Genomic DNA, 24,862 nt, shown 5'->3' on the forward strand with positions numbered 1-24,862 from the left:
TGGGCGGGGTGGGCGCCCCAGGCCCGGCGGACTCCGCTGGGAGGCTGAGCGGGCGACGGTCACGGGACAAGGGCGGAGGGGTTTGGGGCCTCCTGCGAGTCTCAGAGATGGAACTTTCGAGGAAGGGAGCGATTTCGAGAGAGAATAGTTTGAGAAGTTGTTCTCAGTCCCTTCCCCGGAACGTGGTATTTAGGGAAACTTCGGCCTCTAACCCATGGACTGTTAGAGTGGAGGGAATCCTTCCCGCTCGCTTCCCGTCGCGGGGTCCTTTCGGAGCATCGCTATTGATCATTCTCGGGGCCCCAACCTCGTTGTTTACTTTGGCTTCGCAGATCTCTGTAGTCTTTTGCTCTCCCGCAGCGCCCACGGCCCCGTCAAGGTTCGGCAGCCTTTCTCTGCAAGAAGGCCCACGAACAACTGCAGTTGTATTGGGATGGCTTGTGCGTGATTTTACTCTTTACAATACGTTCCTTCATGCTTCCTAGAGATTGAGCTGCGCGGAGGATCCCTCCGGCTCAATTCTGGGCATGAGAAAAGTTTCTCTTGGAATGCGCAGTGTCGTGACGCGGCATTATTGCGTGACTGTGGGGCTGACCCAGTTTTCCACTTTCTAGTTGTAAAGAAGTGCACTAGTAGTCCACCGAGGATCCCCGAGGTTGGCCTTACTGTATTCTAATTTAACGAATTTGCTTCCAGGTTTTTACTGCCTTTGAAATGGTGGCCTCATCTTTAAGAATGTAGCAATTTTTCTTTGACATTTCCGAAAGTGGGGGAAAACGTAATAGAAGACCGCACCCATATGGAAGTATTTTCTGATTCTCAGTTCTTTATCATCGTAGCCTTCGTTTCGTGGCTTTATTGGACCTGTTTGAAACAGGAAGCCTTTCTGTAATGTGGTTTCGGGTGGGCTTCACCTGTGGCACTCTCTGAACCGTCGTTGTCTGTAGTTTCCCTAACAAGCTAGAATGAGCGGGATGCTACGGAGGGAGGTGCATTCAGGTATTAGACAAGGCCCCCTCCGCTTTTTTGGTAAAGGACCAAGTAGGCATTCGATCAACTTCTGCTAGCTCCGGGGAGATAAATGCGGTATTATTAGAGACTGTTTGTAATGTTGACTGTTGAGAGTGAAGTGAGAGTGTTACTACTTTCAATGTTTATGGAATCGAACTAAATAGGTATTTTAATTCAGAATTTTACCTTTGCTCTTGGGTATTTTTTAAGACATATACACACATACATATAGTTATGTTGAAATAAATGTGTTTTATTAGAACGTTAACAAATTAAAATTTAGGTGAATTACTGGTATCCAGGAACAGATTTTGGTTTGTTGTTGAAGACTATTACACTGGTGTAGGTACTGTTTAATACATCAGATTGTCATTTAAAAGACTTTCTCTTCTTAACTTTGAAAATTAAAGAATGTGAAATCATGTGATAATGGTTTTTATCTTTTCAGGACCCTTGATTGACATGTAATTTTGCTTAGGAATGGAATAGGCTTTTTTAAAAGTCACCATCCTACAATCCTTATTTCTGTAAAATGTATTTTCTGAGACTGCTGAGGATATAGCAAATCCCAGTCCCAAAATAAAAATGTGATATTTTAATTTAAACCTTTTTCTTTCTGTGTTGAGATTCCCCAGAGATTAGACTGAAATTGACCTTTAGACTTATATAACCTCTGGATATCCAGGCTCTTCTCTCTGTGTAACCTTTTTTTCTCTTTAAGATGGAGATGCAGCAAGGCAGGTTATTAAGCAACCCTGTGGGATTAGCCCTCCCACTCCACCCTACACACAGACACACTCCTCTTTCTCAGTAGCCATCTTGTTCTCTCCATTGACACATTGTTTAGGAAATCTTTCATCATACTGTATGTTAAATAAGCTTAGAAATAAAGGTATACCCAAGGTAAATATTGCTTCTAGCTAAGTGCCTTCATTATGCCTCGCTTCTGCTTTCAAATGCTACCTACTGAAGATTTAAACCACATGACTTTCTACCATGGGACACTGGGTTTTCTTCACCCTTCTCTCACCCTGCTGACTTGTAAACATAGTAGGACTTTTAGATTTGGAATCAAACACATTTCATCTAATTTTCATTTTCATTTTTCTTTTCTTTTCTTTTCTTTTTTTAAAAAGACAAGGTCTTGCTCTGTCACCCAGGCTGGCTGGAGTGCTGTGGTGCGGTCATAACTCACTGCAGCCTTGAACTTCTGGGCCCAAGCTGTTCTCCGGCCTCAGCCTGTGCAGTAGCTGGGATTACAGGCGAGAGCTCATTTAATTTTCTTGACAGATAGTCTTCTGATCCATGAACTGATTTGAATCTATCATTTACTAACCCTGTTTTTGGGCAAACTGCTCTATATTTGTAAAACATTTTAAAAATCAGATATCAACCTCTAAGAGTGAGAATTGGATAACCTTAGAAAAGTGCCAGACACATTTAGAGAGCCTAACAAAAGATAGCAAATTTTGGTGCTTCTAAAGGCCAGAGACAGACCATGTCCATTATATCTTTGCCATCTATAATAGTAGTGAGTGATTTTTAAAGCAGTACTTTTAACTTGCTTGTGAACCCCGAAATAATTTTTGTAAAACTGTCCCCCTTGCACACTTTTGGTTAACTTAGAGCATTTTACGTCATGCGTTAGTTGAAAAGGATGCAATTTCCCACATGGGATTGATATTAACATTTTAATATGTTGGTACATCAATCTTTTAACTGTATTCAGTGGAGTATCGTATCTTTGTAGTTTTATATCCATCACCATCAATTTTTAAAATACATTATATTTTACACACTTCCTTTTTGAAAAAATTTTACTTTTTTATCACCCCTACCCCACAGAATATTATCTTAAGATAATGTATTTTTATGCTTGAAAGCTTTTTATCAATCTCTGTGATACATGTCTTTAATAACAATGTTTATGTAAATTGAAACTAAGTTTAAAAATTTCCTATAACTAATTTTGTAAGTTGTAATTTTTCTTCTGGGTTGAGTTATTATAAATAGTTGATCAGAACAGCATAAACACCTGATGGATTTTAATGAAGAATAATTATTAAAAGTAGAAGTTTACTGGAAATCTGTTTCTTAATGGAATGGTTAGTGGGAGTTGTGCCTAAATTAAAGGAGGGTCTTTGAACCCTTTGACTTATTGTTTGTTGGTAGGAAGGCTTTTCCATCCTGGGGCAGTGTAGCATAGTAAGAATAGGAGTGGGTGAGAAGTATGCCTTTGTTTCGTAAAGTGGAAGATTGTGAAAGGATTAAAACTAGCATGATAACCGAACAGTGGGCATTTTCTCAGGCAGTTCAGTTTAGTGAGGAATACTCATGGGAGTAAAGGATCTGGAAGCCTTTTTCTTAAAATTACACATGTTGTTGGTGTATGCCCCATGGAAGACTTTATTTGTCCCCAGTTTGAAGACCATTTAGAGTGATAATTCTCAGCGGGCGACGATTTTGCTGCCCAAGGTACGTTTGGCAATGTCTGGAGACATTTTGGGTGGTCACAACTGGGATGGGGGAGGGGTGCTGCTATGGGCATCCAGTGGACAGAGATCAGGATGCTGCTAACAAAGAATTATCCAACCCAAAATGTCAACCATGCCAAGATTGAGAAACCCTGATTTAGAGGATTTGTTTAGGAATCAGACTATTTAATTCCGTCAACTAGTGCAGGGTCAGTAAACTTTTTTTGTGAAGTGCCAGATAGTAAATATTTTAGGCTTTTGGGGCCATATATGAGCTCTGTTGCACATTCTTCTTTGTTTTCATAACCTTTAAAAAATGTAAAAGTAATTCTTAATTCCAGGGTCTTTCAGAAAACAGGTGATCTAAGGCAATTAATGCTTTCAAACTTCAATTTTCTTCTCTGGAAAGAAGTACTAATAGTAATATTGCTTCAAGAATTGTTTGTAAGAATTCAGATAAACACCTAGCATACTGTCCAGCATATGTTAAGTACTCTAAATGATGCATGGGGATAGTGGTGTCCTATTGTATGTAGCACAAAAGTGGGTGCCAAGTCACAGTGTTGTTCAAGACCCTGTTCAAGTCACTTGGACAAACTTAATGATGCTGGTGAAGTTCCCAGTCAACTCACAGAAGCCTATTTAACCTCTGCTGTCTTTCTGCTGTTTTACTTTGGGCCTCCTTGTATCCTGAGGAAGATAAAGTACAAAATGCCTGTGGTTTCTTTGGAAAGGTGTGGCAGTCTTAAGACACAATAGGATAGAATTCCAGGAGAAGAGATTGTTAATTTTGATAGAGGTTGTGGGGTAGAGCAAATAGCTGGGTCTGTATATGGTCAATTGTATATGGTATTTTCTAAATTCATTACTGAATATATTCTGTTGACTACCATGAAGTTGTTGCTTGATAAGGCCGACTAGTGGCTTTTCAGGTTAGAAAGTATAGTTATATTATTAATCGGAAGCTAGACCAATTTTAATGGATGCTTTCTGTGATGCTTCTGTGATGCTTTATAGTGTAGATTGCTGCTAAAATAGTTTCATATCACTGAAATTCTTCTATCATAAGTTTTCATGAGATCACAGGAAATTAATTGCTACATCTAATAACAGTAGCCACTAGGTACATGTGAATATTGAGCACTTGCAATGGGGTTAGTTGGAATTGAAATATCTTTTCAGTGTAAAACACATACTGAGTTTTGAAGACTCCATATCAAAAAAAGAAAGCTAAAATATTTAACTGAAAGTTTTTATATTAACTACATATTGAAATAATGTTTTTGATATATTTGGATAAATAAGATACTATCATTGAAATTAATTTCACCTGTTTTTTACCTTTTTAATGTGGTTATTAGAAAATTAAAAATTACATATGTGGCTTTCATTACAGTTCTGTTTGACATAGTTACTCTAAAGCTTCCATTTACTTTTTTTAATGTAATAGTAATTAAATTTTCTGTCATACACATAGATTTAAGAAAAATCTTACCCCTTCCTCCCAAAGTCAGCTTGTATCGTTTTTCTCACCCAATTCTTTTGGTCTTTTTGTACTCTAAACAGTGAGAATATATTGGTACTTTCTCAGTTTTAGGCATTGTCCATTAACTTCTCAGTGGGAAAGATGAAGTTTTATGTCTTTCATCCTTTGTCACATGCACATAAACTTTTTATCCATCCGTCTTCCCATCTTTTCAATATGATTGTACCATAATTTTGTTTATATTCAGATTCATTGTATATATTATGACACCAATGAAAACTGAAACATTTAATACATTATGATTACTTTTTATTTCTTGCTCAACATCGTTTTCCCTAGAGTTAATCCTCAGTTTTTAATTAGTACTAATGAAACCCTGAATACTCTCACGGTTGTGTAGATCTTTTTTCAGAGCTTGCGATCACATTAAGTATTCTATCAGTTTTACTTTCTTAAAACATTCTTTCCTGTTGTCTCCTACTCCACCCTGGAATGTTTGCCTGATTGTTAGCTTGGAAGCTCATCATCAGTCTTGGGATTCCTTTCATAAAACATGGTACCCAGCAAACAGAGGATGTAATAACTGAGCAGTCACTTGGCTGGGTTTAGAAGCTAGTTTTACTCAGAATTATGAATTAAATATATAATTTCCTTCTTCTGTTTTGTTGCCTTTAAGAAGTTCCTAAGTTCCTTAGCACTTTTATGTCTCTCTCTTTTTTTTTTTTTTTTGTTTAAGTGTTTTAAAGATGATCCTTTTGAGCCTAGTGTTCTAAAATGTCATGGTATGTTTGTTGGTGTGAAATATTTTTTTCTTATTTGTTTATTTATTTATTTATTTATTTATTTTGAGACAGAGTCTCGCTCTGTTGCCCAGGCTGGAGTGCAGTGGCATAATCTCGGCTCACTGCAAGCTCCACCTCCCGGGTTCAAGCAATTCTCCTGTCTCAGCCTCCCGAGTAGCTGGGACTACAGGCCCCCGCCACCACGTCTGGCTAATTTTTTTGTATTTTTAGTAGAGACAGGGTTTCACCTTGTTAGCCAGGATGGTCTCGATCTCCTGACCTTGTGATCTGCCTACCTCGGTGTCCCTTTTTTTTCCTTATTTTTGCCCATTGGTTTTTTTATTTACTTTTATTTGTTAGGGACGAGGTCTTGCTCTTTCAACCCAGGCTGGAGTGCAGTGGTGTGATCATAGCTCACTGCAGCCTTGAATTCCTGCGCTCAAGTGATCCCCCTGCCTCAATTCCTGAGTAGCTGGGACTACAGGCACACACCAGCACATCTGGCTAATTTTTTAATGTTTTCTTTGTAGAGGTGGTCTCATTATGTTGCCCAGGCTGATCTCAAACTCCTGGACTCAAGCAATCCGCCTGTCTCAGCCTCGTAAAGTGCTGGGATTATAGGTGTCAGCCACTGCCCCCAACCTTTTGGTCGTTTTAAATCAGGGAATTCATGTTTTCCAATTCTAGGAAATTCTATGAATTATTTGTTTAATTCTTTCATCCCTTATTTTTTTCTCTATTCTCTATTTCTGGGAGATTTTTTTGTTTGTTTTTGTTTGTTTGTTTTTTTGTTTTTGATGGAGTCACGCTCTGTCCAACAGGCTGGAGTGCAGTGGTGCGATCTCAGCTCACTGCAACCTCCACCTCCTGGGTTCAAGCAATTCTCCTGTCTCAGCTTCCTGAGTAGCTGGGACTATAGGTGCAGGCCATGATGCCCAGCTAATTCTTTTGTATTTGAGACGGGGTTTCACCATATTGGTCAGGCTGGTCTCCAGCTACTGACCTCAGGTGATCCGCCCGCCTCGGCCTCCCGTATTTCTAGAAGTTTTATTATTCAAATGATATGCTTTATAGACTGGGTCCTAATTTTCTTATTTATTCTTGCCTATTTTTCATCTCTGTCTTTTTGCTCTGCTTTCTGGGCATTTTCTATAATTGTATGATCTCATCCTTCTTGAGTTTTTCCTTTCTGCTTTTTAAATATTTAATTTCCCAGAGTTCATTTTGTCCCTTGAATATCCTTTTTTCAGTGTGCATGCATCCCACTTTTTATTTTATGGATGTGATATTTTCTTTTTCTTTATGTTGATATAAATGATAGGGTTTTTTTAAATAAGTTTTCCTTTTCTTGCACATTGTCCATTTCAACCAAATTACATTGCTCTTATTTTTATCTTTTATACTGGATGTTTGCCTCATGTTTTGTGATCCTGGGCTGTGTGTGTGTCTGTGTGAGTGTGTGCATGTGAGTGAACGGAAGCGCTAGAAAGCTGATCTGAGATTCTGTGGGTAGAACCTATCAACTATGGCTTCTGAACGGTGAATTGCTTGGACAGTTTTCCTTAGGGAACTCTCACTATCACTATTCTTTGTGTCTTTCCTCTTGGTGGTGATCAGATTCCTCAAGAAGGTAACTTCCAATCTCCTTTCTTGAGGGGTACCTGGCAGCCGGAACTCCTAATTACCAAGTTGTGGGGAGGAAGGCTGTGGGTCTCAATAATCAATGTGTAACATTTCATTTAATCCCCCTGCTTTTGGTTTTTACCCTTAATCATGCCTGATAGTTTCTAATCCACACTTTATTTTACAGTCTTCTAGATCAAAGCACTCAGTCTTTCAGGGCTGTAGAGAAACAGTGTCCTGAGTGCTTGGTGTAGGAAAGATCTGAGGGTGCTAATTTGTAAACAGGCTTTCAACCAGTCCTCTTTTTTCAGCTGTACCTCTACTTCCTTTCCACTGGAAGATTGAATTCCATCAATTCTTATGCTTTTGGAGGTTTTTGATGTGATGTAAGTGCAGCTCCATTTCTGATTTTCCCACTGACAGTTTAAGGCATCTGTTTTCTCAAGTGTGTTTTGGGAGTTTTCACTTGTCCGCCTCCTTTTTTGACAGCAAGTACTGTTGACTCTTCATCGTCCCTATTTGTCCTTGTGAGTTATGGCTTTATTGTTTATCTGTTTTGTTAAGGAATCGCATAAAATGCATCTAGTGCCCTGATCTTAAATTTTAGTTTAGTAATTTTTATGTGTATCCCCCCCCCACCCCTTATCCAAGGGAGATAAGTTGCAAGACCCCTAGTGGATGCCTGAAACCATGGATAGTGTGGAACCCCATTGCTTTCAATTGGAACATGTTTCTGTTCATATCTAAGCCATTTCCATCTTAACTAATACACTTATCACATGCTTTGACCATAAGTTTTGCAGTTTGAGGGACAACAGCAAAACTAGCATAATTTCTTTTTACTCCTTCACAATTTCAGGAATAGAAAATATGTTCTTAATGGTAGATTTTAGCAACCTCAGCATATGATTTTTTTCCTTGTTAAGTTGAAAACTAACCTCTTCACTTGAAGGAAGCACTTCACAGCTTCTCTTCAGTATATCCAAATTGCCAGCATCACTACTGTTGCACTTTGGGGCCATTATTAAGTAAAAAGAATTACTTGAATCCAACCACCACAATATTAGAACAGTTGATCTGATAACCAAGATGGCTACTGTATTAGACCGTTTTCACACTGCTGTAAAGAACTGCCCAAGACTGGGTACTTTATAAAGAAAAGAGGTTTAATTGACTCACAGTTCTGCGTGGCTGGGGAGGCCTCAGGAAACTTACAATCATGGCAGAAGGCGAAGGGGAAGCAAAGACTTTTCACATGACGGCAGGAAAGAGAGAGCTAGCAGAAGCTGGAAAAACTGCCTTATAAAACCATCAGATATGGTGCGAACTCACAATCATAATAATAGCATGGGGCAAACTGCCCCCATGAGCCAATCATCTCCCACTGGGTCCCTCTCTTGACACCTGGGGATTATGGAGATTACAATTCAAGATGAGATCTGGGTTGGGACATCGCCAAACCATATCACCTACTAAGTGATCATGGGAGGGGAGCATAGACAGCATGGATGCCCTGGACAAAGAGACGATTCATGCCTCGGGGAGCACAGAGAGAGACAACAAGAGATTTAATCATGATACTGAGAATGTGCAATTTAAAATTTATTAATTATCTCTGTTATTTTCCACTTAATATTTTTAGATCATGATTGACTGCAGGTAACCAAAACCACAGAAAGTGAAACTGTAAATAAGGGGGGACTACTGTACACCCTTGCAGTCATCACTCAGATCAACAGAGAACATTTCCAAAGGCCATGAGATTCCCTCCTGTACCTGCGAAGTCATTAGCCTCTACCTATAAGCACCATTTTGACTTATTTCATATCATAGACAAGTTTTTCCCATTCTTTAATTCATTTAGAATCACAGTGTATGGTCTCAATATGAAGTCTTCTGTATTTGGCTTTTGCTCAAAGAATTGGTGAAATTCATTGATGTTGCAGGCAATCAGGTTTAAAATTTTTTTCTGTGTATTATTGCATTGTATGAATGAGTAAGCATTTGGGTTGTTTTAAGGATTTGCCTTTTGTGAATATAGTTGCTGTGAATATTGCCATACATGTCTTTGGCATGCACATGCATCCATTTCTCTTGGTTATATACCTGCAAGTGGAATTGTTGGGTCATTGAGTGGGTGAATGTTTAGCTTTAGTAGAAACTACCAGTTTTCCAAAATGGTGTATCGTTTTTCAGCTTTCACCATCAAGGTAGAAGAGTTACACTTAGCACTAATCAGTCTTTTAAATTTTAGCCATCTGTTAAGTGTCTAGTTGGTGTCACTCGATTTTAGTTTCACTTTTCTGAGGGAATAGTATGTTGAATACCTTTTCAGTTGCTTTTTAAAGATTTTCTTCTGTGAAGTACCTATTCATGTATTTTTCTCACTAAGAAAAAACATGGTTATTCCTTTTTCATAATCTTTCTAGAGTCATCTTAGTGGGATTTGGGGAAGCAACAGGGCTGTGTAGCGTAACCTGCCACCTTTAAGTGGAAATCAGGTAACGGAGTTTCTTTCAAATTTTTTTTTCTCATTTCTGTTTTCCCCAGTGTATGATTCAATTCATTTTTTATTGGCTGGATATAATCTGGATTTATATCGTAATGAATTTTAGAATGAGATTCTTGTTTCAACCATAATACAAAAATGTATTCATTTTTCAAAGAAAAATGAAAGCATAATTTGAAATATGTGTAAACTACATCATTTTGTTAATGTTTATGTGTCCAGTATGATATGATATATCATACATATCATATGTATGATAGGAAACTATTATAAGAAACTGGAACAAGAAAATTATGTAATAGATGTATTCTGATTTATTCTCTTATGTTTTTAAATTAAGGTATTTTGGACCAAGAGTTTTCATTCATCCAGTCATCAAATACATATTAAGTGCTTTCTTTATGACAGACCTGATAGTAGGCTTAAAGGATAGTATAATAGTGGACAAAACAGAGATAAGCGAGGCACTTGTCCTCTTAAAATATATTCAGGTAGGAGATATAGATAATAAGTAAACAATAGCTAAGCAAGATAATTAAATATGTTTCCAATTTTGCAGAAATGGAGCAAGAGCCACAAAATGGAGAACCTGCTGAAATTAAGATCATCAGAGAAGCATATAAGAAGGCCTTTTTGTTTGTTAACAAAGGTCTAAATACAGATGAATTAGGTCAGAAGGAAGAAGCAAAGAACTACTATAAGCAAGGAATAGGACACCTGCTCAGAGGGATCAGCATTTCATCAACAGAGTCTGAACACACAGGCCCTGGGTGGGAATCTGCTAGACAAATGCAACAGAAAATGAAAGAAACACTACAGAACGTACGCACCAGGCTGGAAATTCTAGAGAAGGGTCTTGCCACTTCTCTACAGAATGATCTTCAGGAGGTGCCCAAGTTATATCCAGAATTTCCACCTAAAGACATGTGTGAAAAATTACCAGAGCCTCAGTCTTTTAGTTCAGCTCCTCAGCATGCTGAAGTAGATGGAAACACCTCAACTCCAAGTGCAGGGGCAGTTGCTGCGCCTGCTTCTCTCTCTTTACCATCCCAAAGTTGTCCAGCAGAAGCTCCTCCTGCTTATACTCCTCAGGCTGCTGAAGGTCACTACACTGTATCCTATGGAACAGATTCTGGGGAGTTTTCATCAGTTGGAGAAGAGTTTTACAGGAATCATTCTCAGCCGCCGCCTCTTGAGACTTTAGGGCTAGATGCAGATGAATTGATTTTGATACCAAATGGAGTACAGATTTTTTTTGTAAATCCTGCAGGGGAGGTTAGTGCACCTTCGTATCCTGGGTACCTTCGAATTGTGAGGTTTTTGGATAATTCTCTTGATACGGTTCTAAACCGTCCTCCCGGGTTTCTTCAGGTAAGCCAAAGGAAAATGAAAGCATAATTTGAAAAACATGTAGACTTCATCATTTTTATTTGTTAATGTTTATGTGTCCAGTATAAGTGCAAAAAGATAACAATAAATTCTTTGTTTTTAAATATATTCCATGAAATTATGAGCCTTAAAAATGTTTGTGTTTTATAGTCTTTTTTTTTTTAAAAAAAGATATATTAGTAGTTTTATTTTGGTATTAAGTTTGTGATGATAAAACTTGAGAAGAGTGGTCATCCTTAAACTTTTAATTCTTTATCTGAAGAAGAAACCTAATAAGTTTAATTTCAAAAGGGATTTATGTAATTCCTGTGGCTGTATAGCTGTAAATATTCACAAATGTTGTGAAGACTCAGCTGAGGGTCTGAACTGGGCAAGACCCAGCACATGGTCCAGAACAGTTGTTCTCAACCAGGGGTAATTCTGCCTCCCCAGAGAAAATTTGACAATGTCTGGAGGCACTTTTGGTTGTCATACTGGAGGTTGATTGCTACTAGCATAGTGGATAGAGGCCAGGGATGCTGCCACACAGTTACACAGGACAGCCCTCATGAACAAAAAAAATTATCCTGCCCAAAATCTCAACTATGCCAAGGTTGAGAGACCCTGGTTTAGAAGTAGAGTCTGTGGTGATAATTTAAGATGTAATTCCAACAGTCCAAGCAGAGAAATTTACCAGAATGCACTTGGTCCAAGAGTAAAGAGTGCTACATGAAGATTGATGTCAGGGCATTACTGTGGATTTAGTGAGGTATTCTGAAGATAGTGGTCCAGTGACAATCTCATTTTAAAAGATTGGATGTAGGTATGGGAAGATGAGTTCTTGAAATGAGGGCTCAGTATACGTTGAGTATAACAAAGGAGTTTGCATTGAAGAAAGATCACTTTTTAAGCAAAGCAAGTGTTTTGTCCACAGTCCAAATAATGTGGTTTAGTAATAGCATAGGCTATCTCTAATCATTTTCTCTTTTGGTATACTCTCCTGTTGATTCTTATGTAGTTTTTATATGGAGTCAACTTGAAAGTTGTTTAAAGACAATTTGAGGCTTACTAGGGGTGTGTGAGGGAGATACTTTGAGGGCGTTATTGAAAGGAAATATTTGATACTGGGCGGGAAGAATATTGTGACTCCTGTAGATTATTTTAGGGAAGGAGCCTTAAGGTTAAAAAGAGTAGGCTTATTGGTTGGGGTTTGTGGTGGAGGATGATAAAAGCTGTAACAACTTCTACTAATAGTGTTGCACTGTAACAATGGAATTAAAACATCTTTGGGTCCTTAGCAACTGGAGATGGGGTAGTGAATGGCAGAAATACTGTACCATGGTTACATTCACTCATCCATTGAAATGACTTGTACTTTAATACAGATTTGTCCTTAGTGCTTTTAATTTTGTTTTTAATCTTTCTCATATGTGTATTTTTTTGTCCTAAATGAAAAGTAAAATTGCTCCCAAAATTTAATTTGAGTCTCTTTAACAGGTTCTCGTTTGCTTGTATTCAGGTATTTGTAGCAGAGTGTCCTTAAAAGAGTTAACATATGTGTTTTCTGAATGTTTTTATCAAAAAAAAATACAATAATAAACCAACTAAATACTAGAAGTTAGATGTTTCCTATACTAAAAATCACTGTTAAAATCACTATTGGTCTAAATAGGAAATTAAGATTTTTTGGTTTTAGGTAGACAGAATTCTAGAACTTCAAAAAAAGATTTTTCTTTTGGTTTTAGTTTTAATACCACATACTTTTTAAACTTGTTAAATCTATAGTTACAGAAATTGGACATGAAATTGCCCTCTGAAAATGAAACTGAGAAAAATCAGCCTATGGTGGATGAACTCACTCATCTGTAATATCCTGTCCTAAGAAAGGTCTATAAAGTGTTGGTATTTTAAAGACAATTTGGTGATATTCCAGTTCAATTAAGGTGACCAGGATATAGTTAATCTGGAAGAAACCATGGAATAGTAAAAAAAACAAAAACAAAAAAACCTTTCCTAAGTTTTATTTTAGAATAACTTTTACAATCTTTATTGTCAACTCCATACCACTACTATTACTTGCTTTATATTTTTACTAAATTGTCCCACTTGTCAGTTATATCTTAATAACTGAAATTAAGGGAAATGTGTATTTCTTCTCATACGTATTAAAATATATAACTACTCAAGTGTTAAAAGTTTGTGGGTAAGACTGTTTTGATGTTGAGCACAGTTGTATTTTGGTTACTCAAATAATGTTTTGCATTAGAAATAAATTAGGCAGCCAGGATGTGAGCTTAAGTCTGTGTGTGTACTGGCAAGCTGACCTTCCCAGATGACACTGCAGGTGAGCTTTTGTTATTTTGCTTTTTATTTCACAATAGATAGACAGTCCGTAAACATTAATTTAATCTATTCTGCTATGTCAGGTTCTCTTGGATTTAGTACAAAAAATTATTCCACGTTGTGAGTGCTGAGTTTCTTATTTATTTATTTTTAATTTGAGTCAGAGTTTTGCTCTGTTGCCCAGGCTGGAGTGCAACGGCACAATCTTGGCTCACTGCAACTTCCACCTCCCGGGTTCAGGTGATTCTCCTGCTTCAGCCTCCTAAGGAGCTGGAGCTAGGATTACAGGCATGCACTAGCACACCCAGCTAATTTTTGTATTTTTAGTAGAGACAAGTTTCACCATATTGGCCAGGCTGGTCTTGAACTCCTGACCTCAAATGATCCCCCCGCTCCCCATTGGCCTCACAGCGTGTTGGGATTATAGGTGTGAGCCACTGTGCCCGGCCTGTGAGTGCTGGGTTTCTGATTAAAATAATTGTTCAGCTTCTCTGGTCCAGACTACATGTGTTAAAATCCAAGCTCCACTTTTCAGTTGTTGGTTCTGAGCAACTTAATTGACCTCTCTGTGCCTCAATTTTCTTGTACATAAAATGACAATAATAGTAACTGATTTCATAGGATTGTTAGGAGCATTAAATCAGTAAATACTATTATTTCAGTAAGTATTTCAAGTAAATAATACCTGAAAATAGTTTATGTACCACAAAAGGAATATCTATTTCAATAACGAAGAAAACCTTAATTTACTTTGATTATTATTTATTTAAAGTTAGAGTCATTATTGGTTAACGCTGGGCTAGTTAAGGCCATGAGCTTTGAGATTGTATGATTAGTGGAGCCGTGGCATATTTAGCACAGTCCTTACTGCAGGAAGATCAGACTAGCAAATGATTAATTTTCTTGGGGATTTGTTGATGTTGATGGTTCTATAAAGCCTTTTAAAATATGTTTCCAACTTTGAAGTTTTTATTTTCTAGTATAACAATTTTATTAAAACGTAAGTGAAAATCTAGTTTCATTCATTTATATGTATATATGTTTTTTCTTCTAATGAATCCTTTCAGGTTTGTGACTGGTTGTATCCTCTAGTTCCTGATAGATCTCCAGTTCTGAAATGTACTGCAGGAGCGTACATGTTTCCTGATACAATGCTGCAAGCAGCAGGATGCTTTGTGGGGGTCGTCCTGTCCTCTGAGTTACCAGAGGATGATAGAGAGCTCTTTGAGGATCTGTTAAGGCAAATGTCTGACCTTCGGCTCCAGGTAACTTGTGTGATTATCTTTAGGGTGAAAAAAATCTACTTTAACGTAAGCTCTTCAGCTTTTAGAGAAATTGTAATAACCTCTACTGTGATCAAGGTTAAGAGACTAACAGTTTATCATTTGTTCGTGTGTTCACAGCTACATGCTTGGAATTTGCTATAATAGTGGTTAAGATTGTGAGCTCTAGAGTCGAATTGCCTGTATATGAATTCAAGCTCTTCCACTTAATAGCCGTTTAGCTCAGCTATTACTAATCTTCTCTATACTTTACTTTACTTATAAAATGGAGATAATAACAGTGTCCACCTCATTGGGCTGTGGTGAAAATTAAAAATTAATACATTAAGCACTTGTATCAGAACAAGTAGTGATGCTCTGTGAATGTTAGCTATTGTTTTCACCACTGTTTTACTGCTCAGCTGGAAAAGTGTACTAATGGGTCTAAATGGTGACATGAAGATAATTTTGGCTTTAGTAGATAGGTTATGTTGGACATTTTAAGGGGTATGGTTGGCATTCTGAGGAAGAAACAGGCTTTGGTTGAGATAATTTTCTTTGTTCTTGTGGTAAATGAAGGTCAAATAAAAAAATAAAAAGAAAATACGATTTAAAATATGATCATCCTGAAACGTTCCTTATTTGGCATGTTTCCTCTGCCCACATGTGTACCTGTGGAAATAGAATATTTCTGTTTAACAGGGGGCTTGAATAGAGTATTATGGAGAGACTGTCTTTATATATTGTTGTAGCAAGAGGGAAAAAGTATTTTTGATTATGAATATTGACAGTCATCTGGGGTGGACTGAGGTGGGCGTTATGATAGTATAATCTTTTATTCTCTCCTTCAGTCAGCAGATATTTGGAATTCATTATTTAACCAGTTACTGTGTTAAGTGGTGGGATGGGCAAATTGTGAGAACAAGAGACCACAAAGGGGTGTGTGTGTGCGCGTGTGTGTGTGTGTGTGTCAAAATATAAAATCAGCCCCTGTTGACCTGAGAATGACCTACCTGGTGGTCAGCAAATCAATACTTTAGCGTAGCAGCAATTATTTAACAAAATACATGATCAGCATACAGAAGTGTGTAGCCTCATTGTACTTGTGAGGAGGAATTCACAAAGGCAGGAGTATGATCAAACAAAGCAGTTCATCTTCACTTCGCTGTTTACTGACTGAGTGAAATGATGCTCTTAAGTATTCAGACCTAATGTGGAATTATTTCTCCCTTCACCCCTATATTAACTGGACCTGTATTACTGGACTTTAGGAAAAAAACTAAGCAGACTTTTAGATTGTATGTTTATTTTCTCTCTTCAATTTTATTTTTTGGTTGTATGTTATTTTTAGCTTGCTTTACTGTCCCAGAACTTCAACTGTAAACATAAGCTAGTTACTAGCTATAATTTTGACTGGTTTTTACTCTTAAGCATTCATTCAGCAAAGTGTATACTGTGCAGAAAATTAAAAAATAAACCTTCCAGTAATGCATAATGAAGTGGACATGAGTTTTGTTAATTGACTTTAAATTCATTTTGTCTTGTATATTGTATATGTTACCTAAAATCTATTCATTAATTAAATTTAAATGTAGCTGCATCTGATTCAAAGATAACTTATGCCAACAACTGCTATTAAGTTGTCTTTTATACTTTGTCTTTTGAAACTTGCTTAAGCATATGCTATGAACCAAAGATCTCAGAGATTTAGGGTTTGGTGATAAGAAAAAAGAGAAGCATAGAGAAAAAAGCAAAAGCAGTTGTTACTTATAGACTGCCAAACTGACTTTCAAACAAGTATGTCACTTGAGCATGGTGTAATATAGCTGGCAGAAAGTCATCTAAGAAAAATTCTGATCAGGGCTAGGCTTAAACTTTTATTCTCTAGGCCAACTGGAACAGAGCAGAAGAAGAAAATGAATTCCAAATCCCTGGAAGAACTAGACCCTCCTCTGACCAACTAAAAGAAGCCTCGGGCACTGATGTGAAACAGTTGGACCAAGGCAATAAGGATGCACGTCATAAAGGAAAACGTGGAAAAAGGGTAAATAAAAGAATAATACGTGTGTGTGTTGTCTTCTAATGGTACTTTTCTCCAGTTTCATATATTTTTATGATCATAGTCCCATATACTAAAGCAAAGCAACTTATGCATAGTCAACAAAGTGATCACCAGCAAAAACAATTAGAATCAGTTGTAATATTTCCTTTTTAAAGTGTATGTTACTTAAACTATTTTAAAAGATACTCTGTGTTTGGGGGATAGATTTTTTTCCCCAACTGTTTGAGAGATTTTATTTTTTTTGAGACAGGATCCTGCTTTGTCACCCAGGCTGAAGTACAGTGGTGCAAACATGGCTCACTGCAGCCTTAACCTCCCGGACTCATGTGATCCTCCCACCTCAGCCGCCTCAAGTAGCCAACATTACAGACATGAGCCACCACACCTGACCGAAATATTTTTATGAATGCATTAATGATGCACATACTTTCTTATTTGTTTTGTGTTATTCTCTGCCTTCCTATATTCACCAAGAGCTTGGGGGCTACATATGCTTCTATTTTTTTCTTACACTCTGCCATTTTTATTTCCTGTTTTTTTATGGATGGGCAACAGGACAGAGATTTGATTTTTAAAAATATATTGAGTGGTTTCTTCTTTCATTTCATAGGCTCTGAGTATGTAATATATTTTAACTGGTAAATTTGGATTAGAGTTCAGGAAGTATTTATTGAGTGCTAGAATGTTAGGCATACATAGTGGAAAAGGTTTAAATTTCTTGTCTCAATGAATTTACTGTCTAATGGAAAGGACAGATTAGCAAAGAGATCATTTCTATCCAAAGTGGTTATTAGACAGAAGATGCAGCCTAGCCTAACAGATAAGTGTGGGTGGATGAGTGGTATGGGAAGCAGTGAGGAGCCCCCTCCTACAGGACATTATGACTAAGATGAGTCTTGAAGGATAAAGAAGAGTTGGTCGTATGAATAGCAAATTTAAGGGGATTCTAAGCAGAAGTGGTAGTATAAGCAAGTATATGAATAAAACAGCATTGTCTTGAGTATCATATTACAAGCAGTTTAGTATTATTCATTGCTGTATTCCACATGGTAAATGCTCAATAATTATCTTTGGAATTGATGAATGTCACGTGAATATTCTATATTTATTTGCAAAGTGTCACTGTGGTTTATGTTGAACATCTTAGACCAGCTATATGAGGATATTGGGAGTCCAAAATGGTTCCAAGAAATATATTTTACTTAAAAATGTTGTTTTAAAGTTAATCAAAAGAAACCAAAGTTAAAGGGTACAAAAGTGTGTATGGTGAAAAATAAGTCTGGGCCCTATTCCTGTCCACCAACCGCCTAGCTCCCCTGTCCAGACACATAATCTTCCCTCCTCTCCCCCATCCCCTGCAGATGGAATCTCACTCTGTCACTTAGGCTGAAGTACAGTGGTGTGATCTCAGCGCACTGCAACCTCCGCCTCCCAGGTTCAAGCAATTCTTGTGTCTCAACCTCCTGAGTAGCTGGGATTACAGGTGCCTGCAGCCATGCCCGGTTAATTTTTGTGTTTTTAGTAGAGATGGGGTTTCAGTTTCACCATGTTGGCCAGGCTAGTCTCATACTCCTGACCTCAGGTGATCCACCCACGTTGGCCTGCCAATGTGCTGGGATTTACAGGTGTGAGCCAGCATGCCTGGCCTCAGACACATAATTATTAACTTCTATTGTCCTTCTAGATATATTTTATGCATAGTTAAATACACATACACACACACGGACATATATAATATTTAACATAAAAGGTGGCATGTAAAACATAATGTTTTGCTCCCTTTTTACTTAATAGTATATTTGGAAATTCTTCCATATCATTTAGAACTTCATGTTTTACATTTTAATTTCTTGTTCTAAAAAAATCAAATGATATTAAAAAGTATATGCAGTGAAAAGCTTTAGATTTTCACTTATGGGTGACTTTTATCCCATATAGAAGTTGTTTTGTTTAATGTTGTTTTTATATTTTATGTGACATTCTTTGTATTACTGGCCACTTTGATTTTCAGGTTATTTTATTATATTAATATTATGAGGTCTGAGTTAGCCTGCGTCTTATTTCTTAGAATGAGTTCATTTAGCTTTGAGAGTTTGGGTGTTGGCCCAGGCTCTCATAACAGCTGTTCAGTTAGCAAAGTACAGATATTTCTATGTTCTCCATTTCCTCTTAAATGGAATAGCAGATTATTCTATGTTTATATATTCCTTCTTGTTTCAAATTAGACATTTGTTTGCTCTGTCAAAACCAGTTTATGAATTCATCTTTGCTTACTGATTGAGTCATTTGACAAAACTCTTTTAATCTTACTGAGTACCATGTACACACTAATGTCTAGGGATGATATCCGTTTGAAGGAAATCAGTCTAGTCCAGAAAAAAAAAGTCAATATAAATGATTTGATAAATGCCATATTGAACTTGTTTTGGTATTTAAATCTTACCAGTCAAGATTTATATGGACCAGAACAGTTTTCAACTTCGTGGCAGTTCTGGTATTGTGCTTTATAAGACCATACTGGTAACTAGGTTGGCTGAAGATAGTTTTCATTAATTATATCTAGTATTTGTTGGCTTCATATTTGTTATATAATGCTTACAGTTTTCCCCCTCTTAGTACTAACTCTTCACATTTTGAAACATTTTTACTGTTTAGGCTAAAGATACTTCAAGTGAAGAAGTTAACCTGAGTCACATTGTACCATGTGAGCCAGTTCCAGAAGAAAAATCAAAAGAATTACCTGAATGGAGTGAGAAAGTGGCTCACAACATTTTGTCAGGTATTACAGTAATGTTAATTTTTTTCCCCCTGTATGACATTAAGCCTTTGGAACCAAATAAAGATATTGTTTATTAGGGAATACTGAGAAAGATAATATTTTGTATTTTGGTTTTAAATGATCAATTTAGAAATAAATGTAGAAGGCACTAGTCTTTTAAAACATCAGCTATTGTCATACAAGTATAAATTCTTCCTGGCCTATTATTCTGTTTTATTATTGGGAAAATGGATAGTGAAAAGCTTCAGGAATCTTCAAACTCTTAATAGTTCTGAATCTAAAATTAGTTACCTTCCTTTCCCCTTTGAAGCTCCCTCTTAACCTCCCCCAACCCCTATCCCTCAGCTGTGGTCTGAATGTGTCCCTTCCAAATTCATATATTGAAATCCCAACCCCTGAGGTGATGGTTTTAGGAGGTGGGGCCTTTGGGAAGCAATTAGATCATGAGAGAGGAGCCCTCATCAATGGGATTAGTCTCTTATAAAAGAGATCCCAAAGAGCTGCCTTGTCGCTTTCATTATGTGAGGAAGCAGTAAGAAGGTGTCATTCTATGAACCAGGAAGTGGGCCCCTCCCCAGGGACCAAATCTACCAGCACCTTAGTCTTGTACTTCCCAGCCTCCAGAATTGTGAGAAATAACATTTTTGTTGTTAATAAGCTACTAGTTTATGATATTTTGTTATGGCATCACAAATGGACTCAGATACCCACCCAAAACATGAGAACATGTTCATCTTTGGAAGCAAAGCAGCACTAACTGCACAGCCATGCAGACATGAGAACATCTCAGGGTTATAGTCAAGCTCTTTGAGAAGTAGTCTCTGCTGTTTAATTACGGTTATAAAGGGCTTCAGATCAATTATTCTGAAACCAGAATGATCATTAGTGGCATGTCTTTCTACTTCAATTGGTTAACATTTCACGTAGCTTTTTAGGTGTAGTAACTCTCTGATTTATACCTTTTATTTTGTTTTTTAAAAATATTGCCAATCACCATTCAGTATGTCAAATTCATAACCCCATTAAATGGGTCTTAACTCATTTAAACGACTGTCAATTCAGATTTCCATGTCCACTAAAATCCATTTTAGAAGATGTCTAAACCAGAGGAAATCTTCAACATAAAAAACCAACAAGCTAAAATAATTAGCGAGCTAGGAACTAAAATACTTTTCCTAGTGCCAAAGAACTATGCTTGAGACAAGAAAAAAGATAAAGCCAAATTTTAAAATGTAATTGCAGTCATTAAAATTGACCCTTGAAAGAGATTCACAAAGACACTGCAATGAAAAACCTTTTCACTTTTACTGCCCTACCCCCCAACTTTGTAGACTGCTAAGCATTATTATTAGGAGGCCATTTTTCAGAAAACTTGCCTATTACCCCCACACACTAAATTCAAAGGTCATTTTACCAAGTTTTTGGAATTTATGCTGTTATAAGTTTGTTCCATTTACTATTGCTATGTAACAAACTGCCCCAAACCCAAAGGCACAAAACAACAAACATTTGTTTCTGTGGAATTCAGTGGGCCAGGTATTTGGAAAGGTCACAGCAGGAGTGGCTTATATCTCTTTTATAGTATCTAAGGACTTCATCTGGGAAGACTCAAAGGCTAGCTAGTGACTTGACAATAAGCTGAAGACTGGAATCATTACTGACACCTCTGGCATCTAGGCTGGGAGAGGTCAAAGTCTAGGACTGCCAAACAGAGTGCCTGCACATGGCCTTTTGTGGCTGGACTTCCACCCAGCATGGTGGCCTTAGGCTAGTGTGGCTTCTCCATAGTGACTTGGGGCTTCAAATGTGAATCATCCAGCAAACAGACAGAAGCTGCCTTACCATTTCTGACATACTCTTGGAAATTTCCAGCATCGTTTGGTTAAAAGCAAGCAACAAGCCAGCCCAGATGCAAGGAATGTGACATAGACCCCATTTCCCTCTGGGAAGAATGTCAAGATCTTGTGGAAGGATTAACATTCAGAATAGGAGACACTGTTTGTGGTCATCTTCAGAAATTACCAGCTGCCACTAAATCTCAGGCCTCCTAGGTACTATAGATACCACAGCATGGTGCTACCAGAAGCAGTACAGCCAGTTAATCCTGGGAAAAGGTCTCTCTGGAGATTTCAAAAGAACTTTCAGCAGTGCATAATTTTAAAACAAGCAAAAACTGTGCTCTGGTAACATGCAGAGGCCTTCTTTATTACTTAAGACCTCAGTTTCTTCATGCCAGTACCTCTTTTCCTTTTTATTCTATACCTTCAGGGCTGGGGTTCTAGTAATGTCCCTCATAGTTAGTGACTATAAACCATTTAACTGCCTATCAGAGTTTATGTCTCTTTATGAGCTTTTTAATACGTAGAACGAATAGTTCATCAAATGCTTACGGTACAAGTAAAACAAAGAGGGGGCAGAAAATTAATAAAGATTTACTCCCGGGAAAATTATCTGATCTATCAAGAGACTATTGTTACCTGACTCATTCAGTCTATGTACAAAATGAGTAACCAGGGATATAAATTGAGCTTATTCATCTTAGCCCATAATTGGTGCTTGTCTGCTGTCAAAGAATAAGTAAGGATCACTAAAAGCTAGTCTGAGGTTTTCCTAATATAAAAGGTGAAAAAAGTAAAACAACCGTGCTTAAAGTTTACCTGTATGGGCTTGGGAAACCTAGACTTACACCTTAAGAAGGCAGCGGCTGTGCAGTATCATTGGAGTAGAGCCTAGTAAACTATTTGGGAGGAGGCAGAGGGTTGCTGACAATAGACTGATGGAGCTCACCTTTGGAGCAACCTATTTCTGGAACACTTTAGTGGTTGTGAGGTAGCAAAAGATCATCAAGGGTATTTGAATGTCCCCTCTAACTCCCTAATCTTTCCCAGTGTAATTTACAGATGGACTCTGGAATGCTAGGCAAACAGTTGACATGGAATGAGAGGGAATGATCACTTTCTGCCTACCTATTCTAGCATATCATCCTAGGGCTGAGAGTGAGCAGAACGGAGGTAACTGTGATGCCTCCCTAAAGTTTCTCCAAGATTATGCTTTTTGCTACCATTTTGTGCTTCTAGGCCCTGGCAAAAACTTTTCCATTTTGGTTAATTCAGTCTGGTAAAGAATAGACAAACAAGTCCTCCTATTCTTCAGTAGATTCCTTCTGGACTCCATTGACCTAGTACAGTCTTCCAGCTGTCAGATCCACAAAGACCTTTATTCTAGCATAAATTATATAGAATGAACAAAACGTCAAAGAGCAATCATATATTCAATTTATACTTTGATTGGTATAGGATGTTAAGTGCTAAGACAAATCATTTCTAGGTTTTTAGACGACTGCATCAAACATAAGATACATGTCATGTGATTGAGAATTCAGTAGTAGCCATGTGCTAGCCAACTTTCTGCCAGTTTTTCCCCCTCATGGCCAGAGATAAAGAATATCAAAAGCTGAAAATAAAAAGATCAGTGAATCGGTGTTTTAAGCTCATATTTCTTATGATAAAATTATTAAAACTTACCAGAAAAGTTGGGTTCTATATAATCCTAGGGTTCAGCTAGCTTTTTACCAGGAGAGAAAGCTGTGATTTGGGACTTCCGTGTTTTTGTGTTTTGTTTTGTTTTGTTTTGTTTTTTGAGACAGAGTCTCATTCTGTTACCCAAGCTGGAGTGCAGTAATGCTATCTCGGCTCACTGCAAACTCCACCTTCAGGGTTCAAGTGATTCTCCTGCCTCAGCTTCCTGAGTAGCTGGGACTACACGTACGCACCACCACACCCAGCTCATTTTTATATTTTTAGTAGAGACAGGGTTTCGCCATATTGGCCAGGCTGGTTTCAAACTCCTGACCTCAGGTGATCTGCCCAACTTGGCCTTCCAAAGTGCTGAGATTATAGGCGTGAGCCACTGCACCTGGCCAGGGACTTCTGTTTTTAATAACAACTGTAAATGGTAGCTTTCTTTAGTTCAGTAAAAGTGGACAGTGTCCCACAAGCTGTAGTAGTTAGGTTTGAGTTAGATAATTTTAACATCTGCCAGTGTCTCATTTATTCAGCAGACGTTCATGGTCTGTCATGTGGCTGCGTTAATTCAGTGCATAGGATGCAAATGTGAACAGAATCAATCTATATCTGGCATTGTACATGTCATTTAAAGTATCTACATAGCTACCAATGAAATATTGCATTTCCTTATCTTCTGTTGCAGTGTTCATAGTTTTAACATATTTATGTATACTGTATACTTCCATGGTGATATGTTATTGATTATTTGCATCTAGTATTTCTCTTTATTAGTGCTGTGACTTTTTATCTCATTTCCATTTATTTTTCTCAGTCATCATTTGACTTCATCTCTATTATTTCTTATAGTTTCATTATAGGATTGTAGTATCCTTCGTTTCATTGTCATTTATTTTACGATTTCTCAGTGTTCATGTTCAGCTGGTTTCTTCTTAACACTTTTCAACCTATAAGTTAATCTAGAAAGATAATTTTTTTAAATGGACATCTTCAAGCCTTTTATTGTTTATGGAAGCCTGTTTGCTTGGGTTTGAATCCTGCACTTCCCCAGAAATTGATTGTCAGGTAGGACAGTGGGGGTAGGATTGGAGCTGGAGGTGGAGATGTTGACTAAAACAGGAAGAGAAACATAAAATTTCTAATTATTTATTACATGTCACTTTTCATTGTTAACATTTTAAAATAAACTGTTATGGTTTTCACATGATTGCTGGATGCTTATTCATGGGCTGGAGTAATGTAAAACCATACCACAGACGTTGAGAGAATATAATTAAGTACTTCATATGTTCAACTTTGAAAGCACATTGTTAAGTGTTCGCCAAAAAAAGAAATATTTTAAATTGAAAGTCTCTGCAGAGTAGGGTAATACTTCTTCCATCTTAGGGGACACTGTTCTTGTGTGTTTTTTCTTTACGCATCCCTCTCCCACTCCTCCTTTCCCCACATTTCCACTGGCTGAGGACCTTTTGTCCTCACTAGAGAAGGCCCTTCCATGCCTCTGTTCCTCTGGTGAGCAGTTCTGTCATTCAAGCTGCGAGAACATAAGCAAAGCAAAGGGCTAGGACCCACTGTCATGAGAAATGGCTAAATTATCTAGGCCTCTCTCTTCTTTTAGATTTTCTCTTCTCATGCTTTT

The 24,862-nt window shown here is 37.5% G+C and overlaps 1 protein-coding gene across 1 annotated transcript in view; it reads left to right on the forward strand.

Annotated features, from left to right (window-relative positions):
* The first annotated feature begins 545 nt into the window (after window positions 1-545).
* Window positions 546-24,862, forward strand: part of SPG20 (spastic paraplegia 20 (Troyer syndrome)) — a 35,609-nt gene continuing 11,292 nt past the window's right edge. The window contains exons 1-5 of the mRNA XM_011993002.1: window positions 546-655; window positions 10,445-11,256; window positions 14,664-14,861; window positions 16,747-16,902; window positions 19,576-19,699. Of these exons, the coding sequence (XP_011848392.1) occupies window positions 10,447-11,256; window positions 14,664-14,861; window positions 16,747-16,902; window positions 19,576-19,699 (1,288 nt within the window). The 5' untranslated portion in view covers window positions 546-655; window positions 10,445-10,446. The remainder of the gene's footprint in view (window positions 656-10,444; window positions 11,257-14,663; window positions 14,862-16,746; window positions 16,903-19,575; window positions 19,700-24,862) is intronic.

The sequence above is a fragment of the Mandrillus leucophaeus genome, unplaced genomic scaffold (genome assembly GCF_000951045.1).
Source record: "Mandrillus leucophaeus isolate KB7577 unplaced genomic scaffold, Mleu.le_1.0 Scaffold421, whole genome shotgun sequence".
NCBI lineage: Eukaryota > Metazoa > Chordata > Mammalia > Primates > Cercopithecidae > Mandrillus > Mandrillus leucophaeus.